This window comes from Penicillium nucicola (genome assembly GCF_028828085.1).
Source record: "Penicillium nucicola strain IBT 29836 chromosome Unknown utg000002l, whole genome shotgun sequence".
Lineage (NCBI taxonomy): Eukaryota > Fungi > Ascomycota > Eurotiomycetes > Eurotiales > Aspergillaceae > Penicillium > Penicillium nucicola.
The window spans coordinates 869,349-886,805 of record NW_026643126.1 but is presented as its reverse complement, the minus strand read 5'-3'; the positions used below and the strand labels follow the sequence as shown (position 1 = coordinate 886,805).

At 48.1% G+C, this 17,457-nt stretch overlaps 4 protein-coding genes across 4 annotated transcripts; 1 reads left to right on the top strand and 3 right to left on the bottom strand.

The window, feature by feature from the left end:
* Nucleotides 1-323: 323 nt before the first annotated feature.
* N7511_002084 (sugar porter family MFS transporter) lies at nt 324-2,180 on the bottom strand (the record flags this gene model as incomplete). The annotated part of the gene is made up of 4 exons (XM_057124509.1): nt 324-700; nt 751-1,616; nt 1,672-1,995; nt 2,044-2,180. The coding sequence occupies 4 exons, from the start codon at nt 2,178-2,180 to the stop codon at nt 324-326; spliced, it is 1,704 nt and encodes a 567-aa protein (XP_056986668.1).
* Nucleotides 2,181-2,852: 672 nt separating this feature from the next.
* On the bottom strand, nt 2,853-4,091 carry N7511_002083 (Gfo/Idh/MocA family protein; the record flags this gene model as incomplete). The annotated part of the gene is made up of 3 exons (XM_057124508.1): nt 2,853-3,228; nt 3,280-4,005; nt 4,057-4,091. 3 exons carry the CDS (start codon nt 4,089-4,091, stop codon nt 2,853-2,855), a joined length of 1,137 nt encoding a protein of 378 aa, XP_056986667.1.
* A 616-nt stretch (nt 4,092-4,707) lies between these two features.
* N7511_002082 (beta-glucosidase) lies at nt 4,708-7,267 on the top strand (the record flags this gene model as incomplete). The annotated part of the gene is made up of 4 exons (XM_057124507.1): nt 4,708-4,952; nt 5,019-6,175; nt 6,235-6,509; nt 6,566-7,267. The coding sequence occupies 4 exons, from the start codon at nt 4,708-4,710 to the stop codon at nt 7,265-7,267; spliced, it is 2,379 nt and encodes a 792-aa protein (XP_056986666.1).
* Nucleotides 7,268-9,072: 1,805 nt separating this feature from the next.
* Nucleotides 9,073-10,149, bottom strand: N7511_002081 (uncharacterized protein; the record flags this gene model as incomplete). Its single annotated transcript, XM_057124506.1, has 4 exons — nt 9,073-9,180; nt 9,244-9,769; nt 9,824-9,957; nt 10,012-10,149. 4 exons carry the CDS (start codon nt 10,147-10,149, stop codon nt 9,073-9,075), a joined length of 906 nt encoding a protein of 301 aa, XP_056986665.1.
* Nucleotides 10,150-17,457: the final 7,308 nt, after the last annotated feature.

Below are 17,457 nucleotides of genomic sequence, written 5' to 3'. Positions count from 1 at the left end.
ACCCCACAACACTCTTCAATGGTCTTCATATTGGGACTGGATATAAAACCCATAGATGATATTGACGGAAATGGACACACCCGAATTGATCGACAACCTCTGGGTAAGCCACCTGTGGTGCTTCCCACCTCATCGGAGGAATGATATGAACAGGACTTCCTGGTATCCCAACAACTGCCTGGATTGGACACTGGCCCTCACCTAAAGAACCAACCCGAAAACTACGTTTTCCCCAACCTGGAACAGTATATCAGACAACAACCATCCAACAATCCAAACAGGGCAATCTTTCCTTCCAAATTATGAATCAACAATTTTTTGAACTAGACATTCTCCAAGTGCCCGCTGGATACCAGTTCCTTGCCTCTAGGGCTTCCAGTACCGAGTTTGACATTGCCAGTGAGAAGAAGTGTTAATCCAACCTCATCTCTTGCGGCCGCAAACATTTCTTGATCGTGAGACGCCATCACACTGCCAAATACCATATCCATTTCTTCAAGCGTTTTGTTCTTCGTCTCAGGGACAAAGAACCAAATGAAGAGGGCACCGATAAAAAGCCAAACAGCAAAGAATAGATACATCCCCCAACCGATACCGTCGATCATTGGTGGTACAATGAAAGCAACAATGAAGTTGTTCATCCAGTTCGAAGAGGCACCAATCGAAGTACCTTTGGCACGAATCGAGAGAGGGAATATTTCTGTTGCATATCAGCGAATGACCCACAGACTAGAGATAGAGTCGAATTACCAGCAATCAAAACCCAACTAGCAGGACCCCACGAATATCCGAAATTAGCGATATAGATCCAGATAAAGGCAACCGCCGCCCAGCCTGCGGCGACGTTGTGCTCCCAGTCATGTTGACATTTCGCCACAATAATGGCAACAACAACCATGGAACAGAACATTCCAATAGATCCGACCATCAAGAGAGGTTTTCGTCCTACTTTGTCAATAATCATGACAGCTGGAATCGTTGCCAAGACATTGATAATGCCGACCACACCAGTAGCAAGGAGGGAAATAGTACCAGAAGTCAGGCCAAGAGTCTGGAAAATCGAAGAAGCATAATAGATAATGGAATCGATTCCACTCCACTGCTGGAAAAACATGATCAACCCAGCGATAGCCACTCGTTTGAAGTTATCCTTGGTGCGAAAGATATTGGCATATTGTGCAATCTCACGGCGCCAGACGCTACGCCCACTTTCAGCAAGGTGGGGAAACTTCTGTGCAAAGACTCGTTGCTCGAAGAGTACCTCGGACTTGATCTCTAGGTACTCACATCGTAGCACGACGTCGTCCTCGGGAAGGCCACGCAAAGCGGCAAGTGTTTTGAGCGCTTCTTCCTCGCGTCCTTTGGTGATGAGCATTCGAGGCGAGAATGGCAAGAAGAAGATGACGCCTAGTGCAAGGATAATGGCTGGAATTCCTTGTATGATAAGGGGAGTCCGCCACGCCCAGTCGGATTGTCCATCCCCCGTTCCGCCGATGTAGTTTGTTCCGTATCCAATCCAATAGGAGATCATGATGCCGAAGGTAGTGGATAACTGTTGAAGGGAGACCAGTAGTCCTCGCATCTCGGGAGGAGCAAGTTCGGCATTGTAAAGAGGTCTGCAAAGCTAGTTAAAAAAAAGATCTTTTCGTAGAAATAAATAGAATATTATACCCAACAGCACTTAGTGTTCCAACCCCAATTCCGGTAAAGAAACGGCCAGCGAAAAGATAAGATCCATTATGCGCACCGGCACAGAGGAAAGATCCGAGAATCACCCAAAGGGCACCACTTAATATGGTATGCTTTCGAGAGAAGACTTCGGCCAAAATGCCAGCCGAGAGTGCACCAAACCAACCTCCAAGCTGCAGAATAGATGTCAGCCATCCAGTAGAACCGGAAGAGCCCACGATACTGGAAAAGTCTGCTTGGAATCTGCTCATCACCAGAGCCTGAGAGATAACGCCCTGTTGATAGCCATACTCGAGACCGCCAAAGCTGTAAATTGTCAATATACTGTATGCATCATATGATCGAAAGACTCACGAGGCAAACAAGGCTATCAAGAATACCTTCTTGTTTTTGAAAAGACCTGATATACCGCTCACGTTCGATTCCTGTAGTCGCAGTGCAGCAGCAGTTACTTCTGCACCAGGGACCGTGGACGAATGAGGTACATGCATCTTGTATCTGAGTTAGTAGTCCCAGAGCAAGCGTAGATGGTGAAAAAGCCTTGTGCATTGATTGACCAGCAAAGGTCTATATAGACATTGAGAATCATACACAACTTGCTTTACTCGTTGAGCCCATCATCAAATTAGCTCAAACACGGGGAAATATACGGGGATTTGGGAAATAATTGGCTGGAGTTACCAATCCCCGCATCTCAAGTTCATTGTCGCTCCTCATATCTGGTCGATCCTTTGCCGGGGAGCCTCGGACGGGGAGTGTCGGACCTAAGAGCGGGAGGGGACAAAGCGTATTTGCATCGACTCTAATTGACAACTTTAATCAGCTTACCAAAGGGAAAATCTGCCAGTCTTGAATTGCAATAATGCAGAACCCCAACATGTTCTTACTAGTCCCCCGGGATTTAATAATCGGGGCATGATCTTGTTCTCAATCCCTAGCTGTAAGCTGTTGAGAAATTCTAGGGCTGGATCTTGAAAAGATATCATGTCTATTGTATAATATTTTTAATCAGAAAGAAAAGCGACATAAATAGTGTAGTAGATGGGATTTCGATAGATGTGTTATCATAGGACAGTCAAACATTTGTATATTCTCTATTTAGTCTGATATTTTCAAATCCCATGCAGCATGTTCACAAAGAGTACACAGCAAATATAGGCGAACTATTTCTTGAGGCCCAGTCGAGCTTGTCCTTCCAATCCTGCCTTCATGATCATGCCAAATATTTCCAAGTCCTTCTTAGCATCCTCCGAAGTGGTCTTAGCAGGCTTGCCACGGACAGCAAACTCGTAGAGCTCCTTCATTTCCAGAGTGTAGGCATCTTCATAAGTCTTTCTGGTCATAGACTCCCGGAAGGATCCATCTTCAAGCTTCTCGCGGATGTGCATGGTGGTAGGCAAACCCTTGACATAAGGAGAATCAAAGCAGACCTTCACGGTCTTTTGCTTACCAAAGACCTCGATAGATGCATCGAAACGGGGCACGTCGTCAATTCCTGACTCATACGATACAGCAAAAGAGGGATATTGGAAGAGAGCACTGGCATAAATTGTTAGAATTGAGAGTGGAGAAGATGCAGACAGTACTTACCTCCAGAACTGTGGTCCTTGAGCGGTGCAAAGAGAAGCGCCGAGCACTCCCGTTGGCATGCCGAGAGCCTCTCTCATAGCACTAAGATCATGCGAACCGAGACTACCAAGATGCCTCCATTGAGTGGCAGTATCTGAATCGACGGAAATGCCAAGCTCCTTCGTCAGAGCCTGCTCAAGAAAGTTGTCTGTCTTGGATGCCAAATCCTTGGAATCCTCAGGCTTGTAGTCGGAGAAGACCTTGGGGAAAGTGCCCGATTGCCCAACAAACGAGGAGTTGGGACCAACCACGTCCCGCACACGCGCATATTGAATTTGGTCAAGACTTCCAATTTCCTTGATTGCGTCGAGGAAACCAGCGGTATAACGTCTCATGTACCCCACCATCACCTTTCCAGATGATTGCTTCTCAAGCCGAATGACTTCGTCGGCATCTTTCAACGACAAGGCCATGGGCTTCTCAATGAAGACAATCTTGTTATGAGTTAGGCCTAGAATAGTGTGGGGAACATGGAAAGCATCGCTGTTCGCAATCATCACAATATCCACATTGGGACTAGCACAGAGTTCTTCGGCGTTGCAAGTAGTCTGAGGCACGCCTCCAATGACCTTGTTTTTACAGTGCTGGAGGGCATTTCCAGAGACATCACAAAGGTAGGTGATCTGGAAAAAGTCCGAGAGGAACCCAAGAGTTGGAATATGGGCAACTTGAGTGATTTCACCGCATCTGGATAATGTTAAATCGTGAGCGAGCTGGTTAGAGGGGTTTCATCCTTACCCGATCACTCCAACGCGAAGAATTTTGTTGGCCATTTTCGATATTTTCGTTTTCAGTTTGCAACTCGAGGTAACTGTTACAGGATTAAACAGGATCCAGAGAAAAGATATAAGGAAGAAATGAAGATGTTGCCCAGGTGGTTTTCTGATGACGTCCTGGTGGGGGTCGAGTCCACGTGAGTTTGCCGAAACTCCCCCGAGATATCTTCACCTGCACAGTTTGTATAGACATTGAGCGGTTCCTATTGAGATATCCCTAAAACCACAGATATAGAGATTGCGGAGCACGTACAGTTATGATATTCCTCACTTGCGCGGAGTTTCGGCCATATACGAGATGTCCGATACTCCCCGAGACTTCAGGCTAACTATATGTGCTCATTTGATACTCCACTGTCAGAGACAAATGCTTGTAGCTTCACGAGCAGAAATTAGAAATAAAACAGCCGATCGCGAAGTTTGCACCCCGCATTTCCCCCGCAGCGACTGGGATCAGAGATGCGAAATCCGGGAGGACATATGCATTGCATGGCTGTTGGTGAACGATGGGTCAACGTCGTCATATAAAACAAACTATTTAGGCCTACGATAAGCCCTGACTGAAGGGCAACGGAAGGTTTATCTATTATCTTCTTTTTATTGGGCTCACATCATGGTATCCTTCAAAGCCTCTCTATTACTCTGGCTTGCCTCAATAGCTGCAGCACAAGGAGATCCGAAGAATGTCGAACCAGATACTTTCTACCCTCGTGAACCTGACTCATCTTACTCCTACCCGAGTCCTAATGCTACGGGAATCGGTGGATGGGACATTGCTATTGTGAAAGCAAGACGCTTCGTCTCCCAGCTGACAACGAGAGAGAAGGTCGGCCTCTGTACCGGAAATGGCTTTCCTCCGTAGGTGACTCTTCTCTTATATCGAATATACCGACAAGCTCAAAGTGCCTTACGTGATTTTTACAGAAATCCAGATAATCCGGACCGTCTATGCCAGGGCCAGACCCAGCAAATACCTCGTCTTAACTTTACTGGCCTTTGTTACATCGATAGTGACACAGGTATTGGAAATTCTCATTCATATGGAACTGGATTTCCACCAGGAATCACAGCAGCTTCGACCTGGAATCGCGAGCTCATCCGAGCCCGCGGGTTTGCTATTGCAACCGAGCACAAGAACAAAGGTGCTCATGCTGTACTAGGTCCAGTCCTTGCCCTTGGCCGCACTGTCGGCGGAGGTACCAACTTCGAGGGCTTTGGGAACGATCCTTATTTGATTGGCGTTGCCGGCCATGAGACTGTCATTGGACACCAGGCTGCTGGCGTGCAAGCCGTTCCTAAACAGTATCTGGGCTATGATGGCCAGCAGTACAATCGGACTTATTACTCCAGCAACATCGACGATAAGACCTTACACGAGGTTGAAGTCTGGCCCTATGCAGAAGCTGTACGGGCTGGCGCCTCCTGCGTAATGAGCAGTTATCCTTATGTGAACAACTCTCAGGCCTGCCAGAATGCTCATCTGCTCAATGATGTGCTCAAGACACATCTGGCCTTCCAGGGCTATACTCAGACAGACTGGTTTGGGCTGAAGGCTGGCGTTGACGCGTTCATGGCCGGTATGGATCAGGATATGCCCGGTGTTGCGGCTGCCGATGGGGACTGGGGCTTTTATGGCGCCAATCTCACCTTGGCTGTGAACAATGGATCTGTGCCAGAATGGAGATTGAATGATGCGGCCACCAGAGTTATGACTCCTTACTTCTTGCTGGGCCAAGATCGCGACTACCCTGAGATCAACCTTGTTGATGATCCGCGCAAGGCGATTGTTGATAGCCAGCGCCAGCGGCATAGAACGTTAGCTCGGGAGATTGCTGCAGCTGGAACTGTTCTATTGAAGAATGCCGACGGGAAGCGTGGGCTGCCTTTGAAGAAGCCTACTACCATCGCTCTCTTTGGAAAGGCTGCTGGCCCTAATCCGTACGGACCCAACCAATATGGATACGGAACTGGTGTGTTGCCTTCGGAATGGAGCACTTTAAATGGCTATGCTGGTGACTCCTTTACGATTGGTATTGGCCAAGGCACACTAGCTGAAGGCTCAGGCTCGGGCTCAACATTTTGTGAGTGTTTAACTTTCTCGTCCCTTAACGCATACCTAAATACTCATCTGGGTCTATAGATCCTCGCTTAGTCGATCCTTTAAGCGCGATTCAAAGTCGAGCGAACCAGGACCTTACACTTGTAGATTGGTCTTTGAGTAGCAATCTCACCTTCGCCAAAACTGTAGCCAAACGTGGCACAGTATGCATCCCCGTTGTGGCTTCAACCTCGGGTGAAAGTCTCGATCGAAACATTACCCTGATGCACGAGGGTGACGCACTTGTCAATGCGGTCGCTGACAATTGCGACAACACAATTGTCATAGTCCAATCAGTTGGCCCTGTTGACATGGAGGTAAGCCCATCGAAACTCGCCTTATATCCTAAACAGATATTCTAATACATTCTCAGAAATGGATTGACCACCCCAACGTGACAGCCGTCGTCTGGGCTAACCTTGGTGGCCAAGAGCTCGGCCCTGCCCTAGTTGACATCCTCTACGGTGAAGTAAATCCATCTGGCAGACTGGTATACACAATCGCGAAGAACGTCAGTGACTACGCCCAGCCAAAAATTGTCACAGAGCCACAGCCCTACCCTCAGATCAACTACACTGAGGGTGTATCGATTGACTACCGAGGCTTCGAAAAAGCCGGCATCGAGCCTCGCTTTGCATTTGGGCATGGCCTTTCCTACTCGACATTTACGTACACGGGTCTCCATGTCTCCAAACACGGTGGACTGAACAATGCCCTGCGAACCCCAATTGAATATGTGGGAAACGCACCAGGAGGGGATATGGCGCTCTATGATGTAGCGATCATCGCCGAAGTGAAGATTCGAAACGAAGGACCATACGATGGTACTGAAATTGCACAGCTCTATCTAACAATGCCCACACAAGCAGGCAATCCTACCAAAATCCTCCGTGGCTTTGTCTCTATTCCCGTCCGCGAGGGAGAAACTCAAACTCGCAAAATATACCTAACTCGCAAGGACATCAGCTACTGGGACGTAACGAAACAAACATGGGTTACCCCGAACGGAATCTTTACCGTTCACATTGGTGCGTCATCGGCTGATATTCGGGTAAGCTCGACTTTCGTCATTTGAGTTCTCATCTTCAGTGTTGGGGCGGGAGATATGCGTGACATACTATAAATAGACGCGCCGATCGACAGGCTCAATCATCTGGTTACTTGACATATGTCAAGAGAGTTTCCGGATTTTAAACACCGACTCTTAGTCTACCGTAGTTTACAGTTTGTGTCCGGGTCGAAAGAAGATCGGGTGTTGATCCAAAGTTAGCAACTAAACTTAGCAAAACAATCACAGAACAGGGTCTCTGAGCTTGTATCTTGGTCAATTGCACATCATAGCCCAAGCAGGCAGGTTAAACAACACGCCTACAGGAAAAGCGCAGTCAGGACTCGGAAAAGAGCCGCGTGACAAACTCGAACCCCTGATCGACACGTTACGAGCTTCTCCACTGCACAGTTTACCCTGATAATCAAAGAGTCAGAATATCCCGCACTCGAAACCAGCCCAAAAATCGAAACATGGTGTACCAAAGAAAAAAAAAAAAAAAAAGAAACAAAAACAAAAATAAGATACGGGATCTCAAAGTGGACCGCATGCTAGAGACGTTTCAAGAACCGATTGAAGTGGAGGCATCAGCCTCATTCCCTTGTGGAATCCGGCTTGAATCCTTGCTTACTGGTAGAACACGAAAGCGTATCATGCATCTTATGCTAGTGTGAAGTAATGTCAAGGGCAATTTGGGCGCATCCAATGCTCCAACGGCTGTCTCCATTGTCCGTCTCCGTCTCCGTCTCTGACCTGCGGACATGATTCAGGATCTTCCCGTTGGTCCAGCGTGTATTATGTGGAGCCGGGTCTGGAACAACGAGAGGACCGAGTCTCGATGGGTTCAGATGAAGGGAGATGAAGGGAATGGCGGAGCAGCGCGCTCAGATTTCGGCGAAAAAGAGTCAGGACAGAGACGCGGGCAGGCGTTAGTGTTCGGAGGGAGAGGGAAATGGACATTCTCTATTGAGGGTCGGACTTGTCCGTATGCCGCTTTGAGGTTAGGGTTATGGGTGTGTTGGCCTGTGTGTAGTGTTTGGGAGTCTGGCCTATCATTTTGGATTTGGATTTGAAGTGGGAAGAATCCTGGTATGTACTGGTATACGCTCTGTAGATCACAGGTTTATACGCTTCGACAAAGACGTGGGTATAGGGTTGATCTTGAACACGTAAAAGCGTAAAAGTGGTCTTGATACCGTGGGTGAACCAACCTCTACAATTAAGCCTTTGATGGGTTTGATCTGGAAGCTGAGATAGAATTGAGTAGATGTGATTCTATATTGGAATGAATTTGGGGGAAAAGGGGGTATTGGAGATGTTCAAACATGGTCGAAGATATAAGTCTGCAACAGGGGTATAGGTATAGACAATTGCGCAGCGACACCAAGTCATAATTGTATCGTCAAAAACAAAGGAAAGAGAAAAACACAACAAAACAAAGGGAACAAAAAGAAAAGAAAAAAAAAAAAAAAAAAGGAACAGCACAACCCAATGGCGCCGGGTGAACACTTGCCCCCCCTATTTTCCATCTTTTCCATATCGCGACCGGTGGACTTTAGGGGAGTTCGGGTGGTCGCGGTTCGGGTATGGATGTGGAACTGGCACTCCCAATGACAAATAATGATTGAGTCATTTGGAGTCGAGACTTTTAGGCTTCGCTTCAGAGTGAGGTTCTCCTCTTTGGAGGTCCACCCTCGGAGCCGTACAGTCTATCCAGGACTAGGGCCCACATGAGCTGGAGTCGGGTCCGGACCAAAGTCCGTGTGGATGTTCGTGAAGTCGTGAAATTGAGATTGAAGGCTCAACAGAGACCCCTCCCAATCATGGGGTCTTTAGATGGTCCAGCTCACGGGCTGGAACTGTTGCATGGATGGGAGCTGGTCGCCGTAGGAGAATTCGGTGCTGGACCAGGATGGAGAGGGGTAGTGGCATTGAACGGACTGCACAATTTGTTAGTAAAATAATAATAATCTGAATGGGAGTTTAGCACGGGAAAAACTGACTGTCTGGACCATATTCTCCCCCACAGAGATAGCGGCCAGGTTGGTGGGAGGTAGGCCGGCATCGGCGTCCCAGCGGAGTGGAGTGTGCATTTGCAACGGAGAAGAAGTGATCTCGCTCTTTAGGATATTCTTTGGGTACTGTTCGATGACTGAGATAGAAGCAGAGGAGATGGAGGAGCTGGAGTGAGGTGGGAGAGAGAATGTCGCATCGGATAGAGGCGAGGGGCAAGTCTCTGCAGGGGAGGAGTAGAATGGGCTATCGTCCGCCGACTCGGGCAGGTGGTTCTGAAATGTTGGTCGAGGCTGGAGAGGAAGGTCGACACCGCTCCACATGAGTGAACAATCGTTGACCAAGTCAGGGTGTATTCCAGGCGCCACTAGGGATCCCACAGACATGTTGTGAAGCTGCGAGGCGGCGGTCATGGTCAATCCATGATCAATTGACATGCAGCGAGGGAGCGAGGCTTCGGCAATGGTTTCGTGGTTGTGTGTCCATGTATTCTGCTCTGTTTGCGAATCAAGCTCGCTAACCCGTTGTTAGTATGCGCCATGTCTCTACTAGCCGTGGGGGGTCACTCACTGTCTCTCAATGTGGCGCGCAAGTAGATCGGGTCGGTGGAAGGACTTATTGCATCCTGATTGTGTGCAGCGGTAGGAAGCTTCGGGGTTGTGGTTTAATTCGTGCCGTCTGCGGTGCTCGGCTCTAGTAAAAACCTACAGTTGGAGTCAGCACATGGTGCTCGAAGTAAGTTGGAGGTATATACGAACTTTGCTGCATCCCGGGAACTCGCAGGCATGTACGCGCTTGCCTTTCTTGGCCTTGCTAATGCGATGGGTGGTGGGAGTATAGGTCACGCGCGAGTCGTCGGGGTGCGCCATGTCGCGCATGTTGTTTGGGCCGACCATGTTGGATCTAGATGCAAGTTGTTGAGGCTCCGGCGAAGGAGAAAGAGAAGAGATAGAAGGAGAGTTCAAGACAGAAGTGATCCGGGTTGGGTTGCGGGTTGAGGACCGGGGCATCCTGAGAGGGGAGGGAAGGGATTTAAGAAGTATAAGACTGTTTGAAGAAGGTGTGAAGAAGCTTGCAGAGAATCCTGAAACCACCGGACGGAGGTGGACTGATATAGAGGACCAATATGCACTAGGAAGGGCTGTTCCTACAGATCTACGGAATTAATAGACTTTGGGTAAATGGAAATTAATCAAAATTCAATAATCCAAAATTCATAGAAAGAAAAGAAAAGAATTTAATCAAGAAATAAAAAATAATCAAATAAAAAAACCCCCCCGACTAACTGAGATTAGATGGCCATGATCGCTCGGGATGATCAGACTAAAATTACAACAAGTGCGGCTGAGGCGTGTTGGGTCGAGATAGGACTATGAATGGCCGAAATGTGGTATTTTCGGTACGAACATCCTCGTCCGCTGATTGGACATATGTAGACAATGTAAGCCCTATTTCATTCCAAATCCCGTCCAAGCTCCATAACGGGTTTTCCCCACGAGCTGCTTTAGGATACGCTAAACGATATAAGGGTCTTAGCCGGGATTTACAACCCAATCCCCTCCCCCAAGGTACCCTCGTAGCCTTTCCCTCGCTATCCAGTGTCAAAGAAAAAGAAAAACGAAAAGAAAAGAAAAGCAAAGAAAAGAAAACAAGGACCAGATCCAGTGGAACCAAAAAAGCCTCATGAACTAAAAGATCAAGCCGAACTCAACCGAGAGGGGAATCAGCCTAGTGGATCTCGGTGATCTTGGCGAACTTGGCAATTTGCCCTAAGTTGCCCAGGTGCTGTTTCGCCGTGCTGATCCTTAACAGATAGGGTGAATGGACAACCACGTCACTGGAGTTCGTCTGGGGTGACACTATCTGGGCAATCTGGGTAACCGGGTCAGACCATATCTTTGAACCCTTGCTTGCTCTGTCTCGTGCCTATGTATGATGTATGGGGGTTTGTTACACGACACCCCGTTGCTACGCTGCATACCGGGGAATAGTCCTCGTGGCATAAGCATGCTTCAGAAGCTGGATCCCAGATCAGGGGACTTGCATCGTGAAACACGCCCTGATCTTCTGGAATGAATCCTTCGCCCATGCATAGTAAATCTGCACCCCCAAAAAAGGGGTAAGAGAAATAATGAATAAGAATATGGAGATGAATTCAATACTTGGCTGAATATGGACTTCATTTTACGACCTACCTATGCAGATGTCCGTCACATAGCGACCGTTACTGTTTTACGCATTGACAAATCACGACCAGTGAACGGGTGTTAGTGGGGGGAGAGAATCTGCCTCGCACGATCCACCCATTCCACCAGATATGCTTGCTGCAGATTATGCGGATCAACATTAGGAAATCCAGGAGAGCAAGGCATTCCCCTGGTGACTTCTGAAACATGAAACGGGCATGGTCCTCGGGGATCAAAACAGCCAGCACGGCAACTTGACAGCCTCATGTTTCCAAAGTTAGACACAGATGATGCATGGCTTGCTCTGCTAGCCAGGGGGCTGGTTTGATCGGTTACTGCGGCTAGGGTCTTAGCGTTGTGTAGGGATACAGTTTCATACCCCCGACTTTTTCGTGGCATACTACTATATCGATCTCTAGTGTATCGTAGTGCAGGATCTCGATCTATACTTGTGCCCTTAGTGTGGAGGATCATCATATCAGTTATTTCCAGTTTCAAGTTATGGGCCGATTGCTACTGATTTGGGATAGAGCACCCGTTTTGTTGGTTCGTGCGAGCATTCTTCCTGCAATTTCCCTCCACAGTTGGCCTTAAATATAGTAGCTATCGCTGTTCTCTTTCCCCTTGAGTATTAGTACCAGTGGGGCGACGATTACTGCAGTTGTCACGGCAGAGATGAGAACTCTATGATCAAACTGCCTTCTTACATTAGTCTAGCTTCTGACAAGAGATGCTGTTTTGTGGAGTGGTGATCGGCTGGTATATGAATAGTAACCCTACTGGTCGAGGCGAGATATGCGACCGGGAGCAATGGTGCTTGGGGACTTCAACATCCAGCCCTACGCCGCATAAATTTAGACGCACCCCTGGGTGTATATGCACAGCGCCCACGAAATGTACAGTAACAATAGGTCTTCCTTTTGAGGATGAAGATTACTTTTTTTTTTTTTAATTGTTCTCGAGAAAGCCTGGCCCTGTCAATTGTGACATTGAAGCACCATGAATATGCAGAGAAACAGTACGGGCGAATCAGAAGGCGTACCTTACTGTTGGTTCTTTTTTTAGCAAGATTTTGGGTTAGGCCGTGCACCAAGGTCAAGACTAGTCTGCCTCGGGGAGAGGGCAAGGCCAACATGCGATGATCGTTAAATTATCCACGGAGTTAAGGCTTTTACGCGAAGTGGCATGAAATCACAGAGCCCCGGATCCGAATTCGGTCTTTCAAGTTGGGCCCTTGGTCCAACTTGACCCTAACGAGAATAGTCATTTCAATCTCCGGATTTCCCGTCTACGCGACTCATTTACGCTTTTACGATCAGATCGCCCGGGCGCAGTACCCCAGAGTCATAATATGATTTAGGTTGAATGTGATCGTTCCAAATTGACCGACAAGAAAGCCAGCATTACCTACGCTTACTGTAGTTCTAGCCCAAATATGTCCTGTACTGTACAAACAGGAAAAAAGAGGGCGGAGCCTCTCGGAAACCGAGTCCGGTTTAGTTTCCCACGAAAACATGCGGCTTTTTCTTTTCTTTGTTAAGTGTCTCCACTGGCCCCCTCTCAAGCTTTGGAGGAGGCTCTTAGGCCAAATCCGGTAAGAGAGGGCCCCTGTATCCTCGCTTCTTACGGGTCGGCACCCGGGTTTTTCCCGTTGATCGAACCGGGGTGGATCCTGTCCACTATTGACGCCTGTGCTTCGGACAGTTGAAAGAGGCAAGAGATGCGATCGTATAGGCTGTTGTTTCTCACTGTCAAGATGTGATGCTCAATGGTGTAGAATGTGTACCCTACTGGACATGTAATTCTGCAGAACGGAGCATGATTGTTGGATAAAGGGGTTGTGGAAATTGGCTACAATCTTACCTCAGATCTGACCTGTTTCCTTTGTTCTCATTGGTGGAAGCATTTCATGTGCATTTTGATTTGTTCAGGTCCAATTCCCATACAGTAGACTATACCGCATCCAGTCGATGATTCCAGAGTGCTGTGATTTTATGCCAAGTCCATAGTGCTCACGCATTACTCGGTCGGTGGCAGGTCCGGCCCTGAGTCTCGGGTTCACGATTCATGCTCAAAGCGGTATGGGGCTGCCCTATAGTACCGTATATTGCGCTGTTGGAGATTTGGAGTCATGGGAAATGACCACAGTATGCTCCCGACATGCCCCCGACCGCGCTAGGAAGTCGGAAGAGACCGCCCCTACCGGAGCCCCGGGTTTACTATTGAACGCCGTCTTTGGCAGATACAAGCGAAGCAGGGGAGGGGGCGAAGGGAGTTCCTTTGTTGCAGGTCACACTAGAATTCAGACCTCCAGTATCAACCACCAGAATAACAAGACCTACACATGGCCTATCAAACCATCAACGAAGGATGTTCATAGTCGGTTACGCAGAGGCCAGACCGTTAGAGGCCACGAGATGACCCAAACAAGCCCAGCCCCACTGAAGCGTAAATATCCAGCCAATCAGACCCCACGGCCTCTTTATACAAATTGGGGATAGCGTACTCGACTTGTCTCTTTTGGGCTCTGCGGGAATTCCTTTGGGCTTCGCATCGAGTCACGTCCTTGAGACAATGAGTGCAGGCTCCACCCCCCGCAACGCCTCCATTCTTGTTTTTCGTATTCGGAACGGGCCCTCGTGGAGCTACTGTATTGAGATATATATGCCTGTAATTGAACCTCCCCGAAGATGTGTTGATTCATCGCTCACGGTCCAATCTTCGGCAGATCGTCGAATTCTTGTAAGGGATCATGTGCCCCAATCCACCGTACTTGTGTAACTCTCCATGGATGCAAGTACTGCACAGTAGTCATTGGAATGAGCATTTACGCTACCTGCATATCCATCATGTAAAGTTGGCCTGGAATCGACGAGTAGACCCCGATGCAAAGTAAAGCCCGACGCAAACAGACCCCGATGTCAAGCTAGCGAACGCGCATTTACGATGAGGGATGACGTCGTCATCGAGGGAAGACAGGAGATGAGACATTCGACGTTCGAGTCATAGTCGTGGGGAATCATCCGTGTACATGTACTGTACAAGCAGCCGAGAGGCGAGGATTTGCCGAACAGCTTCCGAGCACTGAGGCACTCGATTGCAGACAGAGATCGGCGTTTTGCCCGAACCTGTGCATGCACGCACCTGGGCGCGCCCACACCGTCTCCAAAGAAATCTTACAGCACAGTATGCTTCCCGGGGGTGATGCGGGCTCTGATCAAGGGTGGTAAGTCCTGCTCTACAGTATTACAGATCACGCTATGATGAGGATGGGAAAAAAATGAGTCTTGTCATCTATAAAATACAGAACCAAATCAATGATGGCAGTCAGTGATCGGGTCGACCCGCGATGACCAGGAATAACTTGTAGTACGGATAAACGGGATTCTGTACGGTTAAAGCTGGGTGAAGCCCGCGAGTGACTATTTGTTTGATTGGATTTCTTGGTAATCACCGACATCCCTGCAAGGGGGACGTCGTATACCCCATGCAGGTCCCCATTCTGGGTAATGACAAGTTAGTTTCCGTCGATCAGGCCATGTGGGCATCGCAAGGCAGATTCCGCTGGGTTGCCTGAACATCTATTTTCACGATCGAGAAACCTTGCATCGTTTCAGGTTGGTGTTCGGGAATGCCATGACGATCTCCATTGATATTACGCCCTCAACGCTACGTTTTCATGGAGACTTACGGTCATTTGTTGATCTTCAAGGCAACCTAACATTCTTACTACTGTACATGTCAGATGCTCGATCCTTACCTAGTCCCAGCCCATCCCGTTGCTATCTAACACATAGATGGCACATGACTTACACACAAAGAAAACATTGATTATTTTGGACCGGAGTCCGTCCCAAGGATATGAAAGCTAGAGCACTAGTTTGACGCGAAGAGTGTTGGTAGATAGTCTGATGCAACCCACAACGCCCCTCATAATATCCATGGCTAACGGGGTTGGGCTAAGGATCCTTATCCCTGCAATCCATGTGGCCAGAGGCTGAGAGGAAAGCGATGAACTGGCAAGGTGAAATGAGCACTACTTTAGGGCATGTAATAATGCACCCACTACTGCACACCCCCATGCACCCATGCGGAGCGTGACACTATCCCGCTATAGGTAAAAGCACGGCGTCACTAGTGTCCTCTCCGACGTGTTTCATGCTGACCCTGGTAACCCCGGTAAACGTGGCAATGGAAAATATGCATGACGCTAAGCCTAGGAGAGATATTGCTGATCGTGGCTAATTCGGTTGCTTTGGGATGTTATTTATAACCATTCCTCCCTCGCGTTAGCTTACATTTGTCTATACTGTACAGCCTACACCCGAATGATGCGATCGCATTGAAGGTGTATGTATGGCTGGACCTAGGGCGTTGATGTAAGCTCACATATCAATTTTTAAGGGCTGATGAACCAATGTATAGAATCTTGTCAGCCACATGAGGATCAACGATGATCGTGTTTCAGCTTGAGGGCCGCAGCATCGCCATCCCGATTTGGTTCTATTTTTACGGCCGAGATTTGCAACGGTTGTGATATTGACAATCAAGGCGGAACCTGCGGTCCTTGATCTCGCGAGTCGATACTCTCATTTACCAGAGCTCTGGTAACGACCCTTGGTGGAATCTCGGGAGTCGGAGCCGCTCTGTTGACTACCATTTACGTGTCTCGAAGCACACTAGACCGTTGTAGGCATAAGAACACCCACTCTATTGAGATTACCTGGAACGAAGCAAACTAGATCTACACCGAGGGGCCCCGATCCCACTCTGAATGCAATTTACCCCTTTTCCACATGACCTCCTAGCGCTGCACGGGACTGGAAAAGTTCCGGCGTGCGATAGGGCTAATTCCTTAGGGCCCTTCTCGTTGCTCCAACGGCCTATACTCGGGCCCTTTGTAGATCAAATAACGTCCGCTTAGCCTGGATACCCCAATTGTCCCTAGTGACAGGATGTCCACTCCATCCAGCTAGATTTTCGTTCCGTGGATTCAAAGCTATTAATGAAATCCCTGCCCGGAACACAATTCCTTTCAGTCGCATCACTCCACAACATTTAATAACTGTACAACTCTCGATTAGGTTAGTCGAGTTAAGCAAGTTAGTTATAGTCTAGACTAGACTCACCGTCCCGCCATATCTTCTCTGAGAACGGACAACCGCGAGCTAATTAAGGAACATTTCTTTCCTTGGAATCCCACTGTGAATGTCAGCATCTTATTCGTTGGAAGAGGACAAAGCACCCAAAAGCCAACAAACAACACCCAACAATAACCTGCAGACCAATCATAGCCTGAACGCCCCCTTCTAACCATGTCCCTGGATCAATGTAAGCAAGCCAATATTAGTCCGCATATAACTTACACATGCATGCTACATGTTATACTTTGAGGCGGTGACATCATTATTTTCCGATTTTCTCGGCGCCAGCATGCACCCACTTGACGCTGTTGGTTTTGATAGGAATATTACTGGTTGGCTTTTCTGCAGCATGCGGACACCATTGCGACCACTGCCAGATGAGGCGACTTTGAAGCCTGTCAATGCTGATGTTTCTTCTGCATCGGTTTATGTCATGCAAGGTATATTTATCCTGGTCTGCATATCGATCGGAGTTGAATCCAATTCCGACACTTCAAGTCCGACATGTGTTCTATACTCGTCATGTTAGGTAGTTACTGTATCTATCGAGATTTAATATTGCCAATATTGTGATAAACATGGGGGAAACTCTCTTTCAAGTGGAAGCCTTACGTTATGAGTCAACGCCGTCCAAATGGCTTGATTTTGGGGCTAGGCATCAACATCTACATGTACAGGTGGTGCTGCTCACATAAAATTTACGTATCAGACGGCTATGCTGCATATGAACAGCTGCCCTGAAATACGGTCATTCTCTGAATCAAAGGATCCAGTCTCCTGATCCTTTAGAACAAGATCTGGATTCCGCACCTGGTCTGCTATTTCACAGACTCCCAATGCCCATGTCTCCGCAATCCTTCGGTTTCACTTCCTC